The sequence below is a fragment of the Colobus angolensis genome, unplaced genomic scaffold, assembly GCF_000951035.1.
Source record: "Colobus angolensis palliatus isolate OR3802 unplaced genomic scaffold, Cang.pa_1.0 Scaffold28, whole genome shotgun sequence".
NCBI classification, from domain to species: Eukaryota; Metazoa; Chordata; class Mammalia; order Primates; family Cercopithecidae; genus Colobus; species Colobus angolensis.
Window position 1 is genome coordinate 6832919 of NW_012116043.1, and position 15571 is coordinate 6848489.

The window sequence follows — 15571 nt, forward strand, 5'->3', positions numbered from 1 at the left end:
TTTTTAGTAGAGACGGGGTTTCACCGTGTTAGCCAGGATGGCCTCGATCTCCAGACCTCGTGATCCTCCCGTCTCGGCCTCCCAAAGTGCTGGGATTACAGGCTTGAGCCACCACGCCCGGCCGGGGATGACTTTGTTACCATGGCCCCAGGGCTGTCCTCAGACCTGCTTGGCTCAGGGAAAGGGCAGACCCCTGCTTGGGATGGAAGGGATTGCACTTGGTGGTCAGCGTTTACGGGGACACCCTGGCAGATGTGGAGCGGAGACTGGGGAAGGAGGTGGTAGCCTGCTTCTAAGCTGTGCTCAATCCACTCTGCAGGTGTTGCTGGATTGGCCCTGGATTCAAAGGATGGCTGGAAGGCTCTTGCCTTACTGCTGACTCTCTTTGTGACATTAGCTGGTCTCTTCCTCTCTCTGCACCTCAGCTCTCCCATCTCTACAGTGGGGGTGGGGTAGAGCTGAACTCTGGGACACACAAGTTCCCTCCCAACCCCGTCCTCTGAGCCTTACAGGCCTAAAGTCTCTCTGTCCAGCCCTTATGCAGAGCTGGGAGGTGGCTCATCACTTTCCCGCTGTGTGGGATGGCGTGGGTGTTGATGATGGTGACTTAAGCAAGCTGGGGGAGGTCTTGAGAAGCCGTGGCAGCAGGGGTGTGGGCGTGGCTGTGTGTTGAAGGCAGGAAGAGGAAATGTATGTTTGAGATGCTGCAAGCCGAAGTCAGTTAGGTCCTGGCAAAGACTTCTAGCCGGAGGGGTTATGCATTGAGATACCAGGATTTTTTTCCCTGGAGTTTTGGGAAGTACAAAAGGGACAGTTGGAATTTGCCACCCTCTGAGATACAGGAGTGGGGTAGGGTGGGAGGGTGCACCATCGTTCAGCGGTTCCCAGCCATTGATTTCATGGACCAGTGAAAAAAAACTTAGGAACAAATACAGAGTTGCCAACTTGTAATTTTGCTAAACATGGGCGTTAAGATCAACAAACCCCATGGTCTATTCTGACACTAAAAAAGTTACAAGTATAAAATGTCAGAATAAAGGATAGTACTTTAACTTTGATAGTTTTTCTCATTCTGTTTCCAACCAGTGAAAACTAAAGGACCAGAGACTGGGGGTCCACTGACCTAGATGAGTATTTTTTTATTTTTTTTCTTTTTGGAGATGGAGACTCCGTCACCCAGGCTGGAGTGCAATGGCAGCATCTCAGCTCACTGCAAGCTCCGCCTCCTAGGTGCACGCCATTCTCCTGCCTCAGCCTCCCAAGTAGCTGCGACTACAGGCGCCCACCTCCATGCCTGGCTAATTTTTTTGTATTTTTAGTAGAGATGGGGTTCACCATGTTAGCCAGGATGGTCTCGATCTCCTGACCTCGTGATCCACTTGCCTCAGCCTCCCAAAGTGCTGAGATTACAGGCGTGAGCCACCGCTCCCAGCCTTTTTTTTTTTTTTTTTTCCTGAGATGGAGTCTCGCTCTGTTGCCAGGCTGGAGCATGGTGGCATGATCTTGGCTCACTGCAACCTCCGCCTCCTGGGTTCAAGCGATTCTCCTGCCTCAGCCTCCCCAATAGCTTGAGATTACAGGTGCACGCCACCATGCCCGGCTAATTTTTGTATTTTTAGTAGCAACGGGATTTTGCCACGTTGTCCAGGCAGGTCTCGAACTCCTGGGCTCAAATGATCCGCCCGCCTTGGCCTCTCAAAATGCCGGGGTTACAGACATGAGCCACTGTACCCAGCCCCTAGATGAGTATTTTAGGTCTTCCCCAGGCCTGGGGATTCTCTCCAGCATCTACACCCTCTGAGTCACATACAGACACACATCTGAGATTTGTGGTACTTGACTTGTGGCTTTGCGGAGAGAGAGAGTCTTGGGAAACCCAGGAAGGGTTTGCAGCTCCCTGGATGGGAGCTTTTCCGTACCGAAGCGGAGAATCGAATTCTGGTGTTTCCCGCCTCTGACCTGAGTTTAGGCACCTCTCCTCCTGCCACACTGACCTCACACCTCCCAGTCCGTGGTTCAGGGAGTCTTCAGTTCTCTGAAAGCTCACCGGATGCTGATGGTTTAGGAAGACTTTCATCATAAAGGGATGCTGGATTTTGTCAAATGCTCTTTCTGTGTCTATTGAGATGATCATAGGATTTTTTATTTTTAATTGTGTTTATGTGGTGTATCACATTTATTGACATGTGTTTGTTAAAGCATCCCTGGTATGAAACCCACTCGATCATGGAGGGATTATCTTGTTGATATGCTGTTGGATTTAGTTAGCTAGTATTTCGTGGAGGTTTTTTGCATCTGTGTTCATCAGGGATATTGGTCTTTAGTTTTCTTTTTTTGTTATGTCTTTTCCTGGTTTGGGTATTAGGGTGATACTGGCTTCATAGTATGATTTAGGGAGGATTCTTTCTTTCCCTCTCTTTTGGAATAGTGTCAACAGGATTGGTACCAAGTTATCTTTGTTTTGTTTTGGTTTTTTGAGACAGAGTTTCACTCTTGTTGCCCAAGCTGGAGTGCAGTGGTGCGATCTCGGCTCACTGTAACCTCCGCCTCCCAGGTTCAAGTGATTCTCCAGCCATAGACTCCCAAGTAGCTGGGATTATAGGCATGTGCCACCACGCCTGGCTAAGTTTTGTATTTTTAGTAGAGATGGGGTTTCATCATGTTGCCCAGGCTGGTCTCGAACTTCCGACCTCAGGTGATCCACCCATCTTGCAAAGTCATCTTTGAATGTCTGATAGAATTCAGCTATGAATGCAAGGAAGACTTTATTTATTTATTTATTTATTATTTTTTCATTTTTTTGAGACAGAATTTCACCCTGTTGCCTAGGCTGGAGTGCAGTGGGCATGATCTCAACTCACTGCAACCTCCACCTCCCAACTTTAAGCGATTCTCATGCCTCAACCTCCTGAGTAGCTGGGATTGCAAGTGTATGCTACCGGGCCCGGCTAATTTTTGTATTTTTAGTAGAGACAGGGTTTTTCCATGTTGGTCAACCTGGTCTCAAATTCCTGGCCTCAAGTGATCCTGCTGCCTCAGCCTCCCAAAGTGCTAGGATTACAGGCATGAGTCATCACGCTCGGCTGCCAAGGAAGATTTTAAATGGCGCTATTCTTCAGGCTTTACTCCTAGGTAATCTAGGAGAGCTGCCTGGAAGAGGAAGACTGTTGAAGGTGACTGAGGAGTAGAATGACCTGGAGAAAGGGGTTTGAGCTTGCCCTGCTGAGCTGGCCATACGTTGATGAGGCAGAGGAGGTGAGAATACAGCGTCAGGGTCAGGACATCAAGGCCACAGTCAGCAGCGCGTAGGGGTCACCAGGTGTTAGCCTTATAATTAGCAGTAAGGAAAGCTGGAGGTGGAAGTCACCCCCGGGGAACAGGAGATTGGAAACTTTTAAGTACCTGGGGTGAACCAGGTGATGTCTTTTTCCTCCAGCTCAGCCTGGCCTATGGCAGCATCCTGGCCACATTTGCGGGCTCGACCTCCCCACTCTGGCTGTGCCAGCCTGGGTGAGCTATAGTTAACAGTTATAAGCAATGAACATTTTATTTTATTGAGTCAGGGTCTTACTCTGTTGCCCAGGCTGGAGTAGCATGGCTTGATCCAGTGAACATTTTATGTACATTATTTATCTTCCCTGCAAGCATTATGGAAAAATGTAATATTCCCCACCTATTTAAAAAAAAAATTTTTTTTAGGCTGGGCGCAGTGGCTCACGCGTGTAATCCCAGCACTTTGGGAGGCCAAGGCGAGCAGATCACGAGGTCAGGAGATCGAGACCATCCTGGCTTACATGGTGAAACCCTGTCTCTACTAAAAATACAAAAAAAAAAAAAATATATTAGCCGGGTGTGGTGGCGGGTGCCTGTAGTTCCCAGATAGTCGGGAGGCTGAGGGAGGAGAATGGCGTGAACCCGGGAGGCAGAGCCTACAGTGAGCCGAGATTGCACCACTGTACTCCAGCCTGGGTGACAGAGCAAAAGACTCTGTCTCAAAAAAAAAAAAGAAAAAAAATTTTAATTTTTGAGACAGAGTTTTGCTCTTGTTGCCCAGGCTGGAGTACAATGGCATGATCTCATGATCTCAGCTCACTGCAACCTCTGCCTCCCAGGTTCAAGCGATTCTCCTGCCTCAGCCTCCTGAGTAGCTGGGATCACAAGCATGTGCCACCACACCCAGCTAATTCTTATAGTTTTAGTAGAAATGGGGTTTTACCGTGTTTCCCAGGCTAGTCTTGAACTCCTGACCTCAGGTGATCTGCCCATCTCAGCCTCCCCAAGTGCTGGGATTACAGGTGTGAGCCACTGCGCCAGGCTAAGAAAAAATTTAAATTTTGTTTTAGAGACAGGGTCTTGCTCTTTTGCCCAGGCTGGAGTGCAATGGTGTGATCACAGCTCATTGTAGCCTTGCCTTGACCTCCTGGGCTTAAACAATCATCCTATCCCAGCCTCTAGAGTAGCTGGGACTACAGGCATGTGACACCGTTTTTTTTAAACAAATACAGAAAATACCTAAGGCCTAAGATCTCACAGTGACCAGGTCAGAGTAAGAACCCAGGTGTGCCTACTTTCAAAACACACATTCCTAAGTATACCTACCTTGAACCTCAGTAGCTTGGGAGTCAGGAGACTTGGGATCTGGGCCTCCTTTTTGACTCTGTGACTATGTGTGAACTATTTGCTCATTTAACAAACTTCTTTTTTTTTTCCCGGAGGCGGAGTCTTGCTCTGTCACCCAGGCTGGAGTGCAATGGCACGATATTGGCTCCCTGCAATTTTTGCCTCCTGGGTTCAAATGATTCTCCCGCCTCAGCCTCCTGAGTAGCTGGGATTACAGGCGCCCACCACCACACCCAGCTAATTTTTTGTATTTTTAGTAGAGATGGGGTTTTATCATGTTGGCCAGGCTGGTCTCGAACTCCTGACTTCAAGTGATCTGCCTGCCTTGGCCTCCCGAAGTGCTGAGATTACAGGTGTGAGCTGCTGGTCCTGGCCTCATTTAACAAACTTTCTTAAGGGCTTACTTGGTGCCGGATGATGTGGGGGGGCCCTGGAGGGGACATAAGACAGATCCCATCCCTCCTGAGTGCAGCATGTCCAGCCAGGTGGCAGCCAGGGTGGCAGAGCCCAGTATGGGAACCCTATTTGTCATATAAGTGGGGGTGGCAGTGCCTGGGGAGGACCCAGGGATCTGTGACTTGGGCTGGCCTAAAGTTATTTTCCATTCTTGCATTCTATAAAGAGCCACTGAAGACCTAAGTATCATGATAGCCCCAGGTATTTCTTATACTCCAGCACGTCTGAGAAGCAGTTCCTTAATGGTGTCACGTGGTTGGGCCTCAGCTGATCCATCCATAAAATGGGTCTAGAGCAGGGAAGGGGACTGGATGGGATGTGGAGGGGGTTGGGGCCATGGGAAACTGGGCAGTATCTGCTCAGCCAGACCAGCTAGGGCCAGGTGGGAATCCAGATCCTCCTATTTTTCTAGGGGGAAGGCAGCATTTCAGATTGTCATATGGAACGTACTGGCGTGGCACGGTGGCTCACGCCTGTAATCCCAGCATTTAGCACTTTGGGAGGCTGAGGTGGGTGGATCACCTGAGCCTGGGAGTTCAAGACTGGCTTGGCCAACATGGTAAAACCCCGTCTCTACTAAAAATTTGCACGACTGTGGTCCCAGCTACTCAGGAGGCTGAGGCAGGAGAATCGCTTGAGCCTGGGAGGTGGAGGTTGTAGTGAGCCGAGATGGCACCACTGCACTCCAGCCTGGGTGACACAGTGAAACTCTGTCTCAAAAAAAAACAAAAACCAACAAAACAACAACAAAAGAAATATCCCTGTTTTTAAACATGGGGTGGTGTGAAGTAATTGGCCCCTGATCCCAACTATGAGGTCCTTGAAGGGAGAGGCTATCCTCACTTCATCTCAGGAGCCACAGGGCAGTTCCTGATCCTGGCCCGGTGCAGGGAGTTCACTGATGTCAGTGAAGGAAGCCAGGGTCCGATTGGGTTGTGGGCATCTGTGAGGTGCCCCGTGTCGACTTCTGAGACCTCTGTGTTTATTCCTGCCAAAGTCGCAGAGGTGGAGGCAGATGTGGGTGGGGCCTTTGGATTCTGAGTCTGAGCGTCTTGGTTGTGGGTGAGACTCCACGTGCCCCCGCTGCCCTTCTTGGGCCACTTCAGGTCCCAGAGAATGTGCTGCTTTGTGGATCACTGGCTTCCCATCCATGACTGCATCTGTCCCTGGTTGCTTGGCCTGAATAGCGTCTGTTTATTGCCTTCATATTGTCGATGACTCTGGCTGGAAGCTGGAGGCAGATGCCAGCGTCCCCAGCCCAGGCAGCAGCCCGGGAACACCGGCTCTCATGCCTCCTGGGCTGTCAAGAGGCCATCAGGGGCGGTACGGATGGGCCCACGAACGCTGTTATTTCCACGCCTCCTTCCCGAGGGAGGCGTGTGGGTAATGAAGCAGATGTGAGCAGAGCTGGGGGAGGGACGTGGTGGTGGCTAATCCAGGGGTGGCCGCCTGACCCACCCTTGAGGCCCTGCTGGGTAGGGGAGTGGGTAGAAGCTTCTAGAATCCCTTGAGCGTCTGGGCGTGCAGATCCCCTGCCCCCTCCTTGCAGCAGCAGCTCTCTTCCGTGTTCCTCTTTGCTCACGCATCAGGGCAACAGATGTCAGTCAGGTGTGTCGGCCCCTGCACCTGCCAGGAGAATAGGGAGAGTCCAGGGCTGGTGAAGATGGATGCACGTGGGCACCATCCTGTACCAGAGCCCTCATGACCGACTGAGACGACCACAGATACCAGTGCCAGTTGCTTATATGGGTTCAGGACTTGCTCAGCAAGTTCCCCAGAAGGGAGGGGAGTGGAGGGGACAGGCTGGAATCCCAGCCCCTGGACTTGGGCTTTCTGCAGGGAGGGAGGTGGACTTGTGAGGCCGTATAAGACGCACCTGCATCTTATACGCACGATCCTCGTTGCCTGTACAACTGGGAAATGTTGCCAGGATAACGGGGCTGGTGACAATAACAACATTCAGTAGCCTGGTTCCACTTGGTGGAAACATGGAAATGTTGAGGTCAGCCTGCAGGCAGCAGAGGCAGGAGACTGAAGCGCATGTGGAGACAGAGGCTCTTTCAGGGCGGCAGCCATGCTCCTGTGCAGAGGAGGGTGAAGGCGGTGGGGTGGGAAGGTGGGGAGCTCGACAGCCGCTTGCAACTGCACACCTGGTAAGCACAGCAGCTGTCTTTCATGGCCCGCGCCAGAGGCTCTGGAAGCCAGGCACAGAATGAGGTTCCCTAAAGCAAAGCCCAAAGCCCTTGTGCTTTTACTGGGCAGCACTGGGCTCCTGGTGATGAGCTTTGCCTTGCTCGCCCCTGAGGATGGCCAGCTCTGTTCCATGTGTTGTCCTGGTGGGGAGAGCCAGCGGCTGAGTGTCCGTTGCAGATGCCAGCAGTGGTCTCGCAGTCTGTGCTGTCTTCCAGGTGGTAGCGTTGCTCCCAGCAGTGGTGACCACCCATGACTCAGGGCTGGCGTGTTTCACTGGGGGAAAGAGACTGGAACCTCTCGGACTTGGGGGGCAGGGGCAGTTGCTGTAATTTTCCTCAGAGCAAAAGAATAAAGTGCATGGCCAGGAGAGGAGGGGACAGCGGCCTCCAGGGCCAGGCCCTTCAGGGTGCAGGGTCTTGGGGTGCCGCCACCCTTCCCTCTGCTGTACCCTTCCCCCAGCCGACCCTCTTCTGTCCTTCACTGTGAATCGCTCCGCCTCTATCCGCCCTTGTCCTTATTTCTCTCTGCGTTTCTCCTTTTGCCTCCCCTCTGTATTTCCCTGCCTGTCCCCCGGGACTCACAGGCCTGTGCGGAGCCATTAATGCAGCGGCAGCTGTACAACGTGGTGGCTAAAAACGGAGCTGCTGTCGCTTGCCAGCTGTGATTCGTTCAGCAAGTGACTTCCCGCTTTGTGCCCTCAGTTTCAGCATCTGTGAATTGGGGTTGATTCTCCTCCTGCCCATCCCCAGCCCCACGCTGTGTGACCCAGCAGCCAGGAGCCACACACGTCACCTGAGTACTTGCAGTATGACCACTGTGAATTGCGATGCGTTAGCTCTGTGTCCCAGTGAATGAGAGGCTTTCTCCCAGCCTTCGTGGAGCATGCGGAGCCTGACTTCCCAGGCTTAAAATCCTGATAGGTGGCTTCATTTTTCTGTGCCTCACTTTCCTCATCCGTAATTTTTGTTGTTGTTTTTGACTCTGTCCCCCAGGCTGGAGTACAGTGGCGTGATCTTGGCTCACTGCAACCTCCACCTCCCGGGTTCAAGGAATTCTCATGCCTCTGCCTCCCAAGTAGCTGGGATTATAGGCATGTGCCACCACGCCTGGCTAATTTTTGTATTTTTAGTAGAGACGGGTTTCGCCATATTGGCCAGGCTGGTCTCAAACTCCTGACCTCAGGTGATCCTTCTGCTTCGACCTTCGAAAGTGCTGGGATTATAGGCATAAGCCACCGTGCCTGGCCCTCATCTGTAAATTGAGGTTGAATATAGTATACACTTTTTAGGGATTTCATGAGAATTAATGAGTTAAGGCCCAGAAAGCCCTTAGACCACTGTGCCTGGCACAAGGTGGGCCCTCTATTGTCCTTTTTTCTTTTCTTTTTCTCTTTGAGATGGTCTTGCTCTCTTACCCAGACTGGAGCGCAGGGGCGTTATCACAGCTCACTGAAGCCTCGAACTCTGGAGCTCAAGTGATCCTCCCACCGCAGCCTCCTGAGTAGCTGGGACAACAGGTGTGCACCACCACGCCCCGCTATTTATTTATTAATTTTTTTAGAGGTGAGGTCTTACTATATTGCCTGGGCTGATCTCAACCTCCTGAGCTCAAGCGATTGTCCCTCCTCAGCCTCCCAAAGTGCTGGGATCACAGAGGTGCACCACTGCACCTGGCCCCGCTTCCATTTCCCCTGTGATGGTGACTGTGTCTGGCTCCAGGCTGGGAGCCTGAAGAGATGGAAACCTGCAGCTCCCAGCTGTGAGAAGCTGCAGGAGAGACTGACCAGCAGCCAGCAGCCCGTGGGGCAGAGTGGAGGGCAGAGCTGAGGGGGGCATGCAGGCGTTGTGTGACCAAGGAGACCTTGTGGAAAGGGGCCTGGGTGGAGTTTGATGACAAGAAGATGGACTTGGGCGGAGGAAAGTGCTTGGGTCCTGCAGCTCTGGCAAGACGTCACTCCTTCGTCATGGTTCCAAGCCATCCTTTGTGACGCCTGTGGGATGGTGAGGAAAGGCTCTGGACGTATGTGCCACCTGGGAGGGGAGGCAAGACTCCTGGCCCGCGTGTAGGTGGGGAAAGGGCCTGCCTCTCTGCTGGCCATTGCAGCCAGGTCCCCGGAGGAAGTTTTTGTCATCACAGTCCTCAAGAAGTGGGGGCTGATCTGCAGCTTCCCAGCTCCTGACTTGAGCCGGGCAGTGGCTGCTGGGGGCTGCAAGTGTGAGTCTTCTCGGCGACCCAGGCCTGGGTGTTCTGCAGCAGGCGTCGCTGGACACCGCTGCTTCAGGCCCTGGCTGCTCTTCTCCACTCCCTGCGTTCTCCTGCACGCTCGCTGTCCCTCCCTGCAGCCTTGTGAGGTGTGGGAGCCCACAGGGGCCAGCGACTCATCCTCTCCTTGCCCTTCCCACCCCAGGTTGGATCCATGCCGTCTACACCCCTGTAGACTCTTTGGTATTCGGCGGAAACATCCTGCACAGCTTTAACGTGCCCATGCAGCTGCGGATCTACGAGATCGAGGACAGGACGCGGGTAAGGAGGTTCCCTTCTCTCGTCGCGTGCGCGCCCGGCCCCTGAGCTCTGCCGGTGCTCCGTGTGTGGGACAGGTCATGCTGAAGTCCTCCACAGTTGCCCCTCTCCCTCCCGCTTCCTGCGTCAAGCTGGCCTCAGTTCTGGTTCTGCAGGGCGGGGGGCAGGGGAATGCCCGCAGGAGCCCCACCCGGAGGCCCTGGAGTTTCTGTTCACCTCCAGGTTGGGGGCAGCCAAAACCCCCTTGTGGAAGAGGAAGTACCTCTGAGAAAGCACCGTGAGATTTCAGGGACCCTGCCTCTTCCTCCTCCTCACATGGAGAAAGTGGTGCGAGGGATTGGGGGATTTGGTCACTGTTGTTTGGAGGGTGGTTGTGGACCTTGGAAGGGCCTGGCCTGGTCTGAGGTCAGGTCTTGGCTATGTGTTTTCCCCAGGGACCCCAGATCTGACTGGGGAGAGACCCTGAGGAAGCCAGTGTCTGAGTCCCCCTGGGTACTGTCTCTGAGCTAGTCTCCATATGTGCTGGGGACGTCCCTAGTTCCCTGGGGCTGAGGCTTTTCTCTGCCCTTGATGGGGACAGTGCTAGTTTCCCACACATCAAGTTTCCCTTACTCACCCCATGTCCTAGGACCAAGGGTGGAGGCTTAGGTAACTGATGTGTGTCCTTTGCTCCATGAGTGTCCCTGAAAAGGACAAGTGGCCCGACCTTGCCACCACCTTTCTCATGCTAGGACTTGATCACGTGTCCCCAGGGACGTAAGACAAGTCCCAAACTGGGTAAAAAACTGAAGACTTGGGGCCAGGCGTGGTGGCTCACGCCTGTAATCCCAGCACTTTGGGAGGCCGAGGTGGGTGGATCACTTGAGGTCAGGAGTTCGAGACCAGCGTGGCCAACATGATGAAACCCTGTCTTTACCAAAAATACCAAAAAGCCAGGCGTGGTGGTGCGAGCCTGTAGTCCCAGCCACTTGGGAGGCTGTGGTGGGAGGGTGGTTTGAGCCTGGGAGGTGGAGGTTGCAGTGAACTGAGATCGCGCCACTGCACTCCATCCTGGGCAACAGAGCCAGACCTGTCTCATACATAAAACAAAACAAAACAAAACAAAAACCTGGAGACTTGGGGCAAAAAAAGGCCCATTTCTCGTTCTACTAGTTCCTGTTTTTTCAACACAGCTATTCAAATATTCATTTTCTTTTATTTAAATTGAGATATAATTCACTTACCGTTCAAAGTATACAGTTCAGTGGTTTTTAGTGTGTTTACAAGGTTGTATCATCATCACCACTAATTCCAGAACATTTTCATCACTCCAAAAAGAAACCTTGTACCCACAAGCAGTCACTTCCTGTTTCTCCCCACCTTTCCCCTGGCTAGCCCTAATCTATTTTCTATCTCTGTGGATTTGCCTATTCTGGACATTTGATGTAAATGGAGTCATTCAGTATGTGGCCTTTTGTGTCTGGTTTCTTTCACGTAGCATAATGATTTCCAGGTTCATCCATATTGTAGCATGTGCCAGAGCTTCATTCCTTTTCATAGCTGAATAATATTCCACTCTGTAGCCAGACCACACCATTTCTTCTTGGGATTTGCCTCTGAGATGACTTTTTGCCCTGGTGAGGTGTTGCTCTGCATAGATCTAAGGAGAGTTCTCACAAGGGCACCTGCTCTGTACCGAGCCCCTGTCTTTGCTGGTCTTGTTTTCAGGCCTTGGTTTGCACAAAATCACATACATGAGCAAAGTATTAGCTACCTCCTTTGTATCCGAACATTGAATAGTCTCAGCATTGCGGGCCCTTGTCTGGGGGTTTCCTGGAGACCACTCGGAGCTGTGTTCAGTGGTCAGATGTTGCGAGGCGTGTGTACCTCTTCAGATTGACGCGTGACGCCTAGATCTGCAGAGACCTGGGTCTGGACTGGGGCCCCGTGGGAGGCCCTCGTTTTGTGGACTTTCTCCCCTCGCTTCTGTGTGGCCTGCCATCCCCGTCCCACCTGGGGAAGGCCAGCCGCCACCCTGGTCTGGAGGAGCTGCCCCGTGGCGTTCAGGAGAAGAAAGGCACTGTTTGGACACAAGCGGCCATCTCACAGTCTGGGTCAATGCTGTCTGGGGCTCCGGCCAACTGTTCTTTGGCCTGTCCTGGAGTACAGGCCAGTTTGTGCACGAGCAGATGTGTGGAATAGAGACGGAGAAATCTAGCAGAAGTCAGGTCCACGACTTTCCAGGCAATTCCTGAAAGCTGGAGTCAGGCTGGGATTTCTAAAGGCTATGGCAGCTTGCTGGACAACCACCCCACCCTCCCCAGGAATTCAATTGTAAAGTCAGTGGATTTGGGCCCCATGGTTCCCTTAGGAGCCCAGCTCCCCTCCCCCACCCATGACGATTGGCAGGGTGCTGGCCGGACCCCGAGTGTCACACTGAGCTTATGTGAAATATCGCATCCTCATCGAGAACGGCAGGTCCGCTTCCCCACCGGGGCCTACTGTCCCTTCCCTTGAGTGGGCACCCCCATCTGGTTTCAGTGAAGCAGGCTGGCAGCGGGGGGCTCTGGGCAGACTGGGCTGGGAACAGCGGCAGGCTGTTTAATCTGCTTTGATTTCTAATCTTGGGAGAGGGGCATGGCTACTAGGCCCAATTGTTTATGCCTTAGGAGCCAAGGCAAACAAAAGGTACTGGGGAGGGAGTTCTGGAACCAGATAAGACGCCAGGGCTCCTTGTCAGCTCATTACAGCTTCATTCTTTACAGCCCTGAGAGCTTTCTTAAGAAGGTTATGGCCATTTAAAAATAGTGTTTTAAAGACTGGGCATGGTGGCTTATGCCTGTAATTGCAGCACTTCTGGGAGGCTGAGGTGGGGAGATTACCTGAGGTCAGGAGTTCGAGATCAACCTGGCCAACATGGTGAAACCCCGTCTCTACTAAAAATACAAAAATTAGCCGGGCTTGGTGGTGCATGCCTGTAATCGCAGTTGCTTGGGAGGCTGAGGCAGGAGAATCGCTTGAACCCAGGAGGCAAAGGTTGCAGTAAGCTGAGATTGCACCACTGCACTCCAGCCTGGGCAACAAGAGCAAAACTCCATCTCAAAAAAAAAAAAAAAAAAAGGTGTTTTAAGAGTCCTGAAACATGGCTTTGCCTGGAAACCAAATGCCAGAGGTGGGAAAGAGGGAACCATCCGTCTCCAAGCTCCGTGGTGTGGCTTTGTCTTAGAAAAAGAATTTGCCTGGCCGGGCGCCGGTTGCTCACGCCTGTAATCCCAGCACTTTGGGAGGCCAAGGCAGGCGGATGATCTGAGGTCAGGAGTTCAAGACCGGCCTGGCTAACATGGTGAAACCTCATCTTTACTGAAAAAATACAAAAATCAGCCAGGCGTGGTGGTGCACGCCTGTAGTCCCAGCTAATCGGTAGGTTGAGGCAGGAGAATTGCTTGAACCCAGGAGGTGGAGGTTGCAGTGTGCTTAGATTGAGCCACTGCACTCCAGCCTGGGCAACAGAGTGAGACTCCATCTCAAAAAAAAAAAAGAAAAAAAAAAGAAAAAGAATTTGCCTTTGTGGCCCAAGGTGGGGACCCCTATCTAAACTAGGGAACTCCAGGGTTCCCTGGGAAGCTGTGTCTTACCCTCACCATTTAGATTTTTCTGGCAAGATGATAGGTGACCCCGTCCTGCAGTGTCACTGCCCACGAGGCGGCACAAACAGATACAGGCATCTGGGGACTGGTGGATTTCCATTGCCCAGCCCTTGTAGGTGAAATCTCCCCTTCCCCTCATCCTGAAGCTGTGAAGAGTGATGAAAGAGTGACGGCAACGAGTGAATATGTTGTGCGTTTGGTACCTAAAACATCTCGATAATCACTACATTCTTTTAACTTCAGTTAGGTTGATAAGGAATAGATATGGTCCAAATGATCATTAAACTGCCATCTCTCTTATATTTATCTTTTATTTATCTCCCCACCCCCCCTCCCCACCCAATGGCTCTAGTGAAAGCAGCCTTCCCAGAAAAGGTAATGCCGACTCGCCCCAGTCCCTCACAGCCAGTGAATCTATTTGGAGATTGCAAATAATTTACCTTCCCTCTCCCCTTCCCCCTATCATTGGACTTTTTTTTTTTCCATTGATTTTTTTTTTTTTTTTTCCAGGAGAAAAACAAATTGTAGGACACTTCCACCTACTCTCACATTTTGACTTTTTCAAGTCCTTGTGACCTGGGAGTTCTAGATACACTTGAGAAACTTTCATTGTCATCTCCTGAGGTCACTCAGCTTGAAGATGACTTGGGCCCCTGAGGAAGGGCTGAGGTGGCACCTGAGGTCCTCTGGTAGACGGATGACCTGCAGGCTGGGAGCATTGCATGCCTTGTGACTGCCTTGCCTTTTGTTTTGGACTGACGTTGGTTAACTCAATTTGGTGAGGCTCCGAGTCTGTCAACAAATAATGTTGAGCAACCGTATGTTTAATGTCCCCAGGCATGTGGCTGAAACCTTTTGAAGGCGAAGGGTGGAAGGCGACAACCTGTTTGTAAGTCAATTCTTTGCAAATTTTTGTTTCCCACAGTCCTCTCTTGGAAAAAAAAAATAAAATGAAAAAATAAATTTGAATTCCTTCATCAGCATTTGTTTTCACCCAGCTGGTTTCCCTTGGGTTCAGCAACAAAGAAGGGAGACTTATCTTTCCCTCCTGAAATGCAGCCCCCCAATTTTTTCCCCCTGATTTAGAAAGATTCCCAGGTGGTCATGGTGTCTGAGTAGAGTGACTTGGACAATGTCAAAAAGATTTGAAAAGTCAAAGCCGACTTCAGAGATTTACGAATCGAGTCTCATGTCAGGAAATGTGGATGGGGGTCTGTCTGTCCTCAGCCTGCTTTTTAGGTATTGGTAATTTCTTCCAAAATCTTTTGTCCCTTTCTTTTGAATAGAGGTGGGGCTGAGGTCCCCTAAACCCTTCTTCATGAGAAATCAAGGTTTGCTTCATGCCTAGGAGGCCCTCTGTTTTACACTGCAGAGGGCACCGATCTAGTAACTATGAGAAAAGATGACACTTCTCCCAGCACTGAAACTGGGGATCTCAGGAAAGGAGCTGGAGCCAAGGAAACCGCTAGGTGATAGTCCCCATTCTGTGTATCCCCCCGGGGGCTGAAGAGCATGTGGTGGCCATGATCGCATTGCAAAGCATTCCATCCATCAGAGGCAGGCAGAGCCCAGCGCCCAGTGTGCAGGCGGAGAGAGGAGGCCCCGCAGTGGGAAGAGGCCTTGAGGCCAGGAGCTGAGTGAGAGCCAGGACTCTCAGAGACACTGGGTTTGGACCTTTTCCAGATGTGCACTTTGAGAAATGTAGGAAAATAGCATTTTAGGGCAAAAGGAGAACCAAGGTCGGCTTCTAGTTGTCTTTGTCCCAGATGGGGAATGTCACCTGTTTGTTGTCAGCAGAGAGCAGGGCAGTGGGGGTGGGTGAGTGCGATTCGGGGAAGGGGAGAGAGTGTGAGTAGGAGGCTGGGGAGTGTGATTGGGAGATGGAGAGTGTGATTGGGGGGTAGAGAGTGTGATTAGGGGGTGGCAGAGTGGTTGGGGTGGGGAGTATGATTGGGGAATGAGGAGTGTATTGGGGGGTGGGAAGTGTGATTAGAGGGGTTGGGGAGTGTGATTAGAGGGGGTGGAGAGTGATTACGGGGGTGGGGAGTGAATAGGAAGGTGGGGAGTGTGATTTGGGGTGGGCCGTATGATTAGAGGGAGTGGGGAGTGTGATTGGGAGTGGGGAGTGTGATTGGGGGGTGGGGAGTGTGATTGGG

General features: G+C 51.9%; 1 protein-coding gene across 4 annotated transcripts in view; it reads left to right on the plus strand.

Moving 5' to 3' along the window:
• The window catches only part of KDM2B (lysine (K)-specific demethylase 2B), a 161859-nt gene that overhangs the window by 58578 nt on the left and 87710 nt on the right, over positions 1-15571 (plus strand). For all 4 annotated transcript variants that reach the window (XM_011948515.1, XM_011948516.1, XM_011948519.1 and 1 more), the window contains exon 9: positions 9677-9792. In XM_011948515.1, coding sequence (XP_011803905.1) covers positions 9677-9792 — 116 coding nt within the window. The remainder of the gene's footprint in view (positions 1-9676; positions 9793-15571) is intronic.